Raw genomic sequence first — 12,725 nt, 5'->3', positions numbered from 1 at the left:
CCTCTAAAACATTTGATTTTACATATTTTCACAATATACAAACTCACTGACATGAAGTTTTCTTCACAGAAAAAAATTTAGTAGACTTTTAAGTAGACTTTAATTCACATGAATTTTAAAAAGGTTCAAAAATGCAATAAAGCTATATTTGTATATTTATGTCCTCTAGTAAAGTAAGAGAAAAGAACACAGTATGACCGAGAGGTGTTGAAGCCTCTGTATCAGAGGGCAACCTTGTGATGGTGAAGGTAGTCCGGAGTTAGGCACAGCCTCTGCCAAGAAGAATCATATAAGATAAATGGATATAAAGGATTTTTAGGTTTTCCAATTCTATGGGTTTAAAATGATACTGCTTTTTTTACTTAGTCTTATTTTCACTGAAAATATTGGCAATTCATTTAGAGGAGGCTATGATGGCTGAAGGAATGGAAGTAGTAGAAATTCTAGAGGAATTTAGGACCTGGACTAGTAAAACTTTGAAAGAAATACAGTTGTATTCAGTGGGGCTAAATCAAACCCTTAAGATTTTAATCAGTTTTTTGAGGGAAGAAGAAAGAACTTTAGCACATGCATACTCAAAGAGGAAAATAAACATTTGCTGTTTCAAGTATATCCAAAATTTGGTACTTTGAGAAATACTCACATTTCCAGATCAGTATGATCCCAAGCAAAAATTAAAACCATGCAGAACTTCCACACCCAGCTGCTTCACACCTGCAAAAAGACTAGAAAATAAAGATGTTCCAGCAAGTAATCCTGCTCACTTTCTTTAAACTGTGATGATTCTTACAGCCTGTTATATGTAGACAATTATTTCTATTGCTTTTATGAAGTATAAAATTCCTTCCTAGTCCTACCACACGGTTTCATTCACTCCACCAAGCAACTAAGGACAAAGTAGCAGCAGAGTTGAGCAACAAATGAATGGAAAAGCCCCATCAAGAAGGCTTTGCAAAGATGGAGGATGGGCAGCAGCCCAGCACCATACAACCCTTGTCTCTGGATGTTCCTCCTGCAGGAGATTCCTGTGTATTTATCTGCTTTCACCTTCATAAAGATAAACAGCATTAAGAAAAAAATATGAAGTAAGCCAGCAGATATCATATAAAGTTCTTCCTGGATGTTGTAAATCACTTTCTCACACAGAAAAAGCACCAGTATTTCCCATGGTCCCAGGTAGGCATCTCAACAGGGAGCTGCTTTTTTATTTCAGCATGCTTGTTATTGTAAGTTTCCAAATTAATTCCTTATTTCTACTTAAAAGCCTTGTAGTTCTGTGGTGGAATGACCCCAGCTAGAGGCCAGGTGCCCACCAAAGCCGCTCTACCACTCCCCACCCGAGCTGGAAGGAAGAAAGAAAATACAACAAAGAGTTCATGGGCTGAGATGAAGTCAGGAGGAGATCACTACCACTTGACATCACAGTCAAAACAGATTCTACTAGGGGAAAAATTATTTTCATTTATTACCAATCAAATCAGAGTAGGATCACAAGAAATAAAAGCATGTCATAAAAATCACCTTCCCCACAGCCCTTCCTTCTTTCCAGCTTCAACTTAAGTCACAAATTCTCTACTTCCTTCTCCCAGCAGCCCAGGGAGATGGGGAATGGGGGGTTGCAATCAGCTCGTCACACGTTTTCTCTGCTGCTCATCAGGGGAAGGCTCCCATGATCTGGCATGGGGTCCCTCCCATGGGATACAGTGCTCCACAAACTCCTCCAAGACGAGTCCTTTGCACATGCTAAAATTCTTCATTAACTGCTCCAGTGTGAGTCCCTTGTGGAGTCACAAGTGCTACCAGGAGCTTGCTCCAGCACAGACTTCCCACAGGGTCACAGACTTCTTCAGGTATCCACCTGCTTCAGAGTGGGGTCCTCCAAGAGAATGGACCTCTGCACCTCTGTCCTCCACAGGCTGCAGGAGTACAGCTGCCTCACCATGGTGTTCACCATGGGCTACAAGGGAATCTCTGCTCTGGCACCTGGAGCACCTCCTGCCCCTCTTGCACTGACCCTGGCGTCTGCAGAGCTCATTCTCTCACATGTTCTCTCACTCCTCTCTCTGGCTGCAACTGCCATTGGACAGGTTTTTCCCCCTTAACTAAATTATGCCAGAGGCACTACCACCATCAGTGAAGGGCTCAGTCTTGGCCAACAGCAACTGCAGACCCATCTTGGAGCCAGCTGGCATTGATCGTGTAGACACGGGAGAAGCTTCTGGTAGCTTCTCAGAGAAGCCACCACGGAACCCCCACCAATATCAAAACCTGGCCACGCAAACCCAGTACAACTTCACACATCCAAACATTCTGCTCTATTTTGTCCCAGTCTTGGAGCAACACTGCATATTGAGGTGATTATCTGTGCAACAGTAGGACAAAAAAACCCAAACATAGAATAAACTGAGGAAAATGATTATTCTGGATGATCTAAGAAGTGCTGCTGCTTTTTTTTTTTTAGATATCCCTCAGTGTCTGCTAATAAACCTGTTTCTTATTATTTAAAGAATGGCCTTTAAGAAAGCAATTTAGCTCCTTGTGGGGGTGTCAGCATTGCCACAGGTCACTGAGAGAGAACTTAGAGGAAAGTCAGATGTCTGAAGGACTCTGGAGGACTCTTGTGGTATGGGGAGTGAGGGTCCAGAAGATGCATGCAGTCCTGGTCAGTACTGTCTTGGGGGCTGAGGGAGTCTAAGTGGGAGTGCAACCCTAAATCTCCAGGATATTGTGAGGAGAACTACCTTCAAGACTGAGAGTTGTCTGGTTTTACAATAACACCAGACAGGACCATGCAAGTTTGTTCTACACTTTGAAGTTCTTAGAAATCTCAGTATTCAAAACTGCAGAAAATGATTTCTCTGCCACGGCAGGCAATTCCCCCCGCAAGCTGGCACTGCAAGGATGGAGTGGGGGTGGAAGGCTGCATCCTGTTCCATCTTGCCAGTTTACTCATGGGAAGAAGGCAAATGCCTTCCTCCCACTCTACATCTATGAAGAAGTTTTCAACATATGGGTTAGAGAATTGTCTGGCCCCCAGGACATTAGACTTACTACTATACTCAGCAGTGATCCCAAACTGTCATAAGCACTCATCACCCACACATCTCTTAGGTTCCCATCAGGGAAATGAAATAAATCAGTCACTTTCCTCCCACTTTTGAGCAACAGTTAAATATTATTTACCAGGAGACCGACCACAGACTATTCTGAGAGATTACATATTTTATTAGATGGGTTATATATTATAACCCATACAGTAAGCAGGCAAAGAATTTCCATGGAGGACACGGTTTAATGGTCAGCATAGTAATGGCGCTGGGTCGACAGCTGGACCTGATGTTCTTAAAGATCTTTTCTCACCTTAAGAATTTTATGATTCTATTCTGTCACCTTTATGCCATTCCACATGCAACTTTTCTATTCAAGAGAAAAGTGCAAACAATTCTGCTTTTTGCTTCTTTTTGACATGAAGGGTCCTAGAATTTCTTAATAATTCAACAGTGTCACATTTCTGAATCAGCCAACTTGGCCTAAATTAGCCACTGGTGAATTAAACGGCTAGTAGAGTTCAAAGCAGTATAGCAAACATTTTTTCCTTCAAAAACACATATTAATTTTTCTGAAGTAATTCCCATATCTCAAAGTATAGAAGACACGAGTAACTTATTTTCCATAATTCATAAAGAAATGTCACCAATGTAGTTTAAAAAAGGATGAATAAAGCAACATGGCGCACTTAGTAGGACCTATGGAAGTTGCTTACTCAGTATATTGATGGTAACAGACAGGCCTGAACAAAGTACAGGTCATGTTTTCTTGCATAACAAGGTGTAGAATTCGGCTTTCAGAGGAATACCACAAATTTTAAAAAACACCAGATGTTATATTATCACAATTTTTAATACAAAATTGAAAAAGAAAAGTGAAAGGAATACATTACTATTTGTGACAGAAATTTGACATTTCAAAAGATGCCAAATGCATTTTCAGACATATTCCAGAGCTATTCAGATTGATATGAAATTTGTTTTTTGATATCAAATTCATGCTCTTAGAAAAGTGGTAGATTTCAGGTTGATTTGTTTGTTTATTTAAAAAGATGAATTTATATACTAGAAGGAACAATTTGAGCATCACTTACAGCATTTCAGAGCAAACACTTGTAGTGTTTCTAGGGTTTATTGTGGCATTGGAAGCTAAGGATTATACAGTTGGAGAAAAGCACTATGCATGCAGTCCTACTGACCTTACATAAAGAAGCCTTATGGAGAGAAATGCATGTGATGAATGTCAATTTGTATTTCCTACAGTAAATGAAAAGCCATGGTTTAACAGCATTACCAGCACAGATTCTTCAGATCATGGTGTTCTGCAGCCTCCCTTTTGGGAGTGCTCCTTTTTAATTATATGCAATTCTCAACTGTCTGCCAACATTCCCAAGAGTCTGACCATTTTTCATCAGAACACAAAAGATGCTAGAGGTAATAATAGCAAGTTTTTACATTTTTTGCTTCACGTAATTTACAAGTACTAGTTACAAAGCAGTTAGTTACAAAATGAGGTGCTGCTGGTTCTTGTTGTGGTACAAGCCAAATCTAGAGATTCATCAGCGCCTGTATTTATGCTATGGAGAACCAACATAAAGTAACTTGGTTTATATTTTTTTCACCATGATGATGAGATTCATTTTTAGAGTGTTACTAGAAAATATCTATTTGCCTTTAAATTGTGGGATTGATAAACTGTTGAAAATACAGTAAGACTGCAGCATGAACAACCATTTAATATACATGGAAAAAAAAAAAGAGAAAAAAGTTATATACTGAACTTATCAAACATATAGTAATAAATAATTTATGTTAAACAACGTACACATAAAGAAATCAACGTGGATCCAGGTGAAGAGTTTCTAAATATAGTCCCTTTTATATGACCTTCCTGGTCTATGAAGTTTTCTTCACGGAAAAAAATTTAGTAGACCTAATTAACATGAATTTAAAAAAGACAGGTTCAAAAATGCAATAAAGCTATATTTGTATATTTACGTCCTCTAGTAAGGCAAGAGGTAAGAATACAGTATGACCAAGAGGTGTTGAAGCCTCTGTACCAGGGGGCAACCTCATGCTGGTGAAGGTAGCCTGGAGTTAGGCACAGCCTCTGCCACATGTCTTGGCTGTCAGTGCTACAGAGCACCACTGAGTGAGTGTCAGAGAGACACGTCCCCGGTTCTGCTCAGAGACATCCTGAAGAGGAACATCCTAAAGATGCTGTTAAGTGGCTACAAGCCAATACTAGTGTTACCTTACCTCTGCCAAAGAATATAGAGAATTTTTTTCAATATTTAATACGAAGGGAGAGATTCATTTTTAATAAAGTATGTTATTGTCTACATCCTGTGCTGAAATATAAAAAATATGTAAACTTTAACACAGACATGTAAAAATAAATACAGCATTTACCTGCAAGCTGTAAAGCTAACATCTGTGGATTTAGACAAAACCAACTATTGTACAAACAGAATGTGACTTCTTCAACTTGAAATGACTGGATAGACTGCAGTTTCCACTCAAAAAAAAAAAAAAGAATAGTGATCTCAATGGATCATAAAATCTGCACCTGGACTGTAATTTGCTGCCTTAAGGCCTAAATAAATAAAGCATTGTCTGTACAACTGGGCCTGAGAACAAAACAGATGAGGAAGTCATCAAAATAGGCATACATGTTACATCATATAACTTAAAATTTTAAATACCAGCTATTCTATTTCCAGTTACAGAATGATATGCACTGGTCAAACCTCCACCAAACATTGCCTTTCATGTAAAAGAAACAAAAAGAAGTATTCTTTGAAATTCTATTCCGCCAATATTGATAATACGTTTACAAAATACAAAACTACTGAAATATTGACTCCTATGAGAATGCCAAATTAATTCATTCAGGGTAATTTTATAGCAGTTATATTTGCCACTGCAAAAATTGTGGTATTTGAAGGTACTTTAAGACCTCAGTAATTATGTAAGTGGTGTGTGAATTCTAGATAATCCACACTAATGGGCTAAATAATTTCATATGGTTATTTACAATCTCATTTTGTATAATCATCATATCCTTTAAAAAAATGTATTTTGGAGGAATCTTTGGTATAGTATCAAGAGCCAAAGATGGTGTGTATAGTATCATATACTGTTCTCTTACTTAAACTATAAGAAATAGAACCACTCTTACTAAAATGGATTTTCTTGTCTCTGAGCCTTATTTCAAAATGTGTGATTACATCTCGGTTCTTTCTTGGGCTATATAATTCATGGGAATTCACATAACTTAGCTATAATTTAGCCACAACAACTAGCAACTGTATCATAATACATAAGCACTGCTTTATATTTTGGCACTTTAAAATCAAATTCTGTCATGTATGTTTTGGAATTAACTTGTTGAAGATGAACTCTATGTACATGATAATTGGTTCTCAGATAGTATTAAAGAAGAAAAAAGTGCATATACATACAAATACAGAAAGCCAGTTTGTTTTCAGTCATATTGTTAAGCTTCCATGAAAACATCAACTAGTGAAAAAGGTATAAGCAACAAAAACTAGAAAATAACAAATTCAGGAAAAAAGCATGAAAACGTCTGTGTCACAAATGACATAGGACTATTTCATAACAATTACAATAATTATTAATATTTTCCATTGTATCAAAATATTTTCAACATCCTGACCCATTCATTTTCAGGAGAGAAAAGCTACTTCCTATTTATTCAAAGAAGAAAACCTGTAAATGATTTAAAGTGATTACATATTTACTTCAGGTGTCAATCATCAACGCCTGAGTTCTAGCGTAGTATTAATGTAGCAGTTTTCAGAACAAAACCACCAGTTAGCAGAATTTTTGCAGCTCTTTGACTTCTGAGTAAGATTTCATTGCCGGCAGTTGCCCTACTTTTCAAAGGCATCCTGTAAGTAATTCTGCAGGAGTAGGAGACATGTATCACCCAGATCTATTTAAAAATCCCATACAGTGACCATGAAACAAATCCAAACTGCATGTGGTCAAGTGTTGAAGAACAGAGAAAACCAGGTCTTTCTCAAAGGAAATGCTCTGTATTGGACAGCTCCAGGATGGTTTTGCTGAATGCCTTTTCCTTACTACTGAGAGGTACCATCAAACCATGAACTACTGATACTACAGTGAGTACTTAGTAGGTATACTTATGCATGCACAAAGAAATTCTCCTGTGCTAGAAACACCTCTTCTGAGGGCAGATACCTTATTTAAATCCAGATCAGAAAAGAAAACAAGAGATAAAATAAATGGAATGTCTTTGCTCTTTAGGAAATAAGAATTAATCTTTATTCTTGGTACTGCTTAGCTTCCTCGAAGACAACTATGTGCTTCTGAAAATTAGGTGCAGCTGTCCTCTCTTTTGAGCTCTTTAATGAAATCCTCTGCATTCCGGCTTCCCTTCCCTTTTTGGCAAAACTTGTCAATGTTCATTTCAGCCCAGTCACGAGCGTGCCATGGCCATGTGGGCCCCTTTGCACAGCAAATGGACTTAATCACAGGGGCATACAATTACATTCCTTTCTCCTCATTGAAAATTCACCAGGGAATAACAAACATAAACCTCCATTGTCTAGGACCTCTAAAAAGAATTTGCTGTTATTCCTCTTCAGCAGATCTTCCTCCCCTTCCCTACCCCTTATTCTTTTCCATGGTAGTAAAATGGCAAAAAACTTCCTTTATCATTTTTTCTTCTATTGTACTTCAAGGGCATATTTTTCACAGTTTAATATATTGCCAGCATTTAGATACATTTTATCATCACTGATTTTTCATGGCTGGCGTCTTTCTACATAAGACCTGAAGAATTCTCAATTTTACTTTTCAGGGATAGGAAAAAATGCTTCCAGGTATCCTAATTGCCATTATATCCTCATTTTTCTCTCTCTTAACTTCCAGACAGAGCTTTTCAAAAAGCCATTTAATTAATTTAGTTGGTTTGCTTAGGCTTGCCATTTGATGCTCACTTTCTCTGCAAATGACAGTTTCTGAAAGACAAAGACTTCTTTTCAGTAGGTGAGAATTTCAGTTTCTTTTCAGTAGGAAAGATTATTATGAGGGTTGTCTTGGAAAATTCCCTTCAACATATTAACACTTTGTATTATTATATTTCCACACAGAGTTTCACTTCAGTTGCTATGAAGGGCTGCACTTTAACACCAATGTTCTTGGCCGCACTTTTCTATGTTGTTCTTTCCCATGAGTTGACAGAGAATGTCATGGTGTATGTCAAAAGTTCTCTGACTTTCACCCACCCAGTTCTGCTCCCTCCTAATGGAAACTTCTTAAGCAAAATGCGATAGCTAGGTAGATACCATTCCACTTGGGAAAAGAAGGCACATGGCTTCTTACCAAGACACTGACATTCAGTGCAGCTTACATTTTGCCAGGAGTGATCTACTTTACCCTTTACAGTCCTATGCTATCAAGCCCGAGAATTTAAGAGCTGGAGACTCCCACGTCCACTTTCCATGGGTAATCAAACCTCTGATAAAATGGAAGTCCAGCATTATGTAACTTTCCCCTGGGTTTTTGCCTTGGGCATAAAGTCTAATCTCAGAGCCACTTTCCCAAAGAATGCTTTTTTGGAAACATTGCCCACAACTGAGAAAGGAGTGAATTCACAATACTAACAGTTCTTCATGGTCAACTTCCACTTCTTCTGTCAAGCCATGTTCTGCATAATTCACCCACCCTGTAAGCATTGCACAGACGTCTCTGCCTCCTCTTCTCCACACGGGACACCACAGCTAAGCTTACACCGTTTATTTTCTCTTCTGCCTTTTTAATCAACTGGGAATAATATTCTATCTTTTCTATTTGCAATGAGAAAAGGGAGAAAACCAGGGTTAGATCCCAAATGCAAGTAAGGAGGAACTGATGTGGTCAAGGAAGGTTGCAACTAAAGAGGTTTAAACAACCTTGCTTACATCTCTGTCCAATGGAGTCTCTTGGGGCCACAGCTCCAAGAGAGCCAGCCAGGGTATCCCAGGTGGTTAAAAGACTTATATATATATATATATATATGTGTGTGTGTGTGTGTGTGTGTGTGTGTGTATTTGAGGACATCGAGGGCAGTACTCTTCTAATTGCACCTATAATTTGGACCTTTTCAGTGTCCAATATCAGGAAAAGAATTACATACCACTTTATACAGCTTACCTCAAATGTATGTATTACACTTACAGTCTATAAAGTCCATCATGCTTGCTGGCAGCTCATCTGCTTGTCTGGCGAAAGTCTGCGCACTTTAGTGAAGCAAGGGTTATACCACAAATTTTAAACTGAGCACAATAATCTGATACTTTTATAAATTGTACTCTTAATACAACCATGCAAATTTATCTAGACCTCAAGATACACGATCCTGGAAACTCTTGTGGAATTAGGGAGCCTATAAGGGGTTAGGAATTGGAATTACCTACTGATACCAAAAGAAGCACAAGGTACTTTTGACAAGACTTCCCAAGTCTATTAAAGGCTATGCCTAGATGTACTCCTGCTGCAATATCAGCTGCAGCACAGTTCATTTATGTGTCTTCAAGACACCTTAATTGGATTCATTTTTATATGCTGAAACAGTTCTGACTAAAAAGAAAACTTTTGGAAATCTTTACTTAATGAAGAAAATACAGATTGCTATATTTTGGAAAATACAAGCTGGCATGCTTTAAAAATTGTTGGCTTAATTTCAAACCAGAGCTCAGAGCTTTTTTTTTTCTTCCATTTTCTGTTTATGTAGGATAAAAATGAGTTCAGGCAAGTCAGGACACATTTTAACATCACCACAGCTCTGAAGATTTATACAAAAGGAAAAAGAACTTTCAGTTCGGATAACGCAAATCAATATTGTATATTTGGTAAGCTGGACTAAATGCAAAAAGATACAGGGCTTTGAGTGGAGTAAGCAGTCCTTAAAATATACAAAATAGTTCTGAGCTAATCAAATGGCACTGTTAATATACACTCCAACCACAGAAGATGGGGAACTCTTCATTCTGACAACTCAATTTCTCCCTTTCAAAGACAGCTTGGGTACAGACACTCTTCTAGCATATTCAACAGATAAAAATATTTTTAAATACCCTACAAGTTTTATTGCACAGCACATATACAGCTGTGTATATTCTACATTTCAAGCCCTTCCAGATAAGGTTAACTTCCTAATTAAAACATTCAAAAATCCAATGATCACTTCTTCATTCAACATCTTTTACACTCACAAACCTGCACACTTGTAAGCACATAGCCCACTTCCACAGCAGATTTTACCTATGCTAAAGAAGATGGGAATGGCAGAGCTACATCCTGAACCACTGGTTAGCACTTACTTACACAGTACTCTATCACCATCTCCAAGGACAGAGACTAAGTGCATGTGAGGCAGACTCTCTGTACCTCTCCGCCAGACATCCCTCAGGTCATGCAGAACTCCAGAAGGAGTAAATCTCTCTCTAAAAGGTTACTGAAGTGTTGTCTTCACCTCTGCACAGGCCCCTCACCGCTCTTCATACCTCCCTTAATCACCTTCCCCACAGCCAAAACAAGTGACCCAGCCCACTTCCCAAAGCCTGGGAGGGATTGGCAGGGGGCAATGAAGAGGAAAAGAAAAAACGTTGGCTTGAGCAAAAATGGATGACTGCAGAGGTGATAAAAGACAGTAAAAGAGACAATGAGAAGAACAGGGCTGGATGGAAAGGGTGAGGGAATAAAAGAGACCCTGCTGCCACAAATCTCTGCCAACACTCCCTGCCCTAAAAATGCCAAGCCCTACTCATGCCTCTGTCCCCTTGTCAGCTGCCAGAAGACCCCCACCACTAGTCCCACAGCCGAAGGGCCCTTGCAGCCACTCCTGAACGCTTCCTGCCCCAGAGGACCTGCAGTTCATCCCAGTCCCTCCTTGTCTTACCCGCTGTGATCTCCACAACCTGCTCATTTTCCCACACCTGTATTCATTTCTGTCATTACTAAGAAGCCTCCAGCCCCTTCCCGTTATTAGTTCAAACTAGAGCTTCAGAGCAAGCTACCAGAACTAACGACAGGAGTGAGAAAAATCTTAGAATACAAAAATCTGAATTATGAAGCGGCTTTAAAGCCACACAAATACACAAGGTGGAAATGTACATTTCCTATGTGCTAATACCAGCTTAATACCACTTAAACAGTTTGTTTTGAATAGATAGAAAATTCAAGGAAAAACACAAATCTCACTGTCATGAATGATAGTTTTACTTTGCACCACATCAGGTTCAAACAAACCTCCCTGCAATTTCTGCATGTTCTCAGTTACAGAGTGGGTCCCTTCCAGTGCCTGTGAGTTTTACTTAGAGCAGCTATTAACTTCTCACTGTTTAAATCCTGTTTTACTACAGCATGAAGCGCACTGATAAAAAGATCAATTATTCAACATTGAAATTATATAAATTACTCAACACTGAAATTATATAAATGACACATAATTCCAAAAGGTTGACACATATTTATTTACCTTGTACTTTCCTTTCCACTCATAGTATCATTCAGTATGACCAACACTGCTCATCTCCCTGGTCTCTATTTGCTGTTAATCATGAATAGTGTGCCTGACATCTATCCTTGAAGGCTAAATCAGTCAGCACTGCTTTAAAACAATGCCTGTGCAGGTTAGTAGTAACTTGGAAAAGTTTCTTTTGTAAGTCTCACAGTACCCAAGTACTACAGAAACCAAAGAGAGGAAATAAGACCCTCAAGACGTTTTTTTCTATGTTCCCACAGGCCTAAGTTTTCTTCTACCCTATACTGTGTTTTTCCACAGCCAGACCAGTTCTAAATGAAGGAACACAGAAGGCTTGAAGGGCTCAGCCTATTTTCATGGGCAAAGGCAGGGATGAAACATCAAGCCTTGATTATTATGGGGTTGCTTTTATTCAACAAAGCAGTTATGTATTGCCATGGTGTAGCAATCTTCTTGACAATATTCTGCTTACCCTAAATTTTACTCGAGACGAGAAGCATTAGCTACTTACAAGCAGACCTGGCTGGTGGAGCCACCTTCAATCCAAAGATCTGAGCTTTGCCACCAGCAGTGCTCGAGCAGCTGCACTGGATTCTCCATGCAGAGAATGCACATCAGGCAGCAAACCCTGCGGCCCGACACACTGCAGGCCAGGCAAGCCATGGAAGTGCTGCAGAACCACGGGGTGCTCAAGCACACGCGTCTCTATCGCACAATACTGGTTCTAGAGGCCACGCTGGTTTGGGTAACTGGGGCAGCTAAACTCTCAGGCAGTCTCTTTGTGACTGTCACACTGGGACAGATGGCAAAGCTGGCCTTCCAGCCTGTGTAGGCCCACCCTCCCTAAAGCCCAACATTTTTGGATGCTTCCGATACCCGCTACTGCGCTAATGGGTAGATTTCACGCGTTTTCAACACTAAATTTGGATCAGTGAAGCTCTGAAATGTATCAAGGGCTCCCAACACCAATAGTCCATCCCACAGCTGAGCCCCCATGTCAGCCCCCGGGGCCGTCAGCCCCTGTCCCCGTGAGGCCACAGCCCAGCCCAACCTGGCCATGGGCCTCATCCAGCTGGGTCCCAGTGCAGGCCCAGGGCCCAGCCTGGCCTCAGCCCATTCCCAGGGAGGTACCAGATGTGCAGGGACTCTGCTCTGTGCTGGGG

The 12,725-nt window shown here is 39.7% G+C and overlaps 1 protein-coding gene across 1 annotated transcript in view; it reads right to left on the bottom strand.

Annotated features, from left to right (window-relative positions):
* LOC136287536 (collagen alpha-1(XXI) chain-like) overlaps positions 1 to 12,162 on the bottom strand; it is a 30,976-nt gene extending 18,814 nt beyond the window's left edge. Inside the window, exons 1-2 of the mRNA XM_066180317.1 lie at positions 12,074 to 12,162; positions 9,255 to 9,316 (exon numbers count right to left, since the gene is read on the bottom strand). Of these exons, the coding sequence (XP_066036414.1) occupies positions 9,255 to 9,316; positions 12,074 to 12,162 (151 nt within the window). The remainder of the gene's footprint in view (positions 1 to 9,254; positions 9,317 to 12,073) is intronic.
* Positions 12,163 to 12,725: the final 563 nt, after the last annotated feature.

This window comes from Chamaea fasciata, unplaced genomic scaffold, assembly GCF_029207755.1.
Source record: "Chamaea fasciata isolate MVZ Bird 193981 ecotype frontalis unplaced genomic scaffold, bChaFas1.0.hap1 SCAF_3, whole genome shotgun sequence".
Taxonomy (NCBI): domain Eukaryota; kingdom Metazoa; phylum Chordata; class Aves; order Passeriformes; family Sylviidae; genus Chamaea; species Chamaea fasciata.
This window is presented reverse-complemented; position numbering and strand designations above follow the sequence as displayed.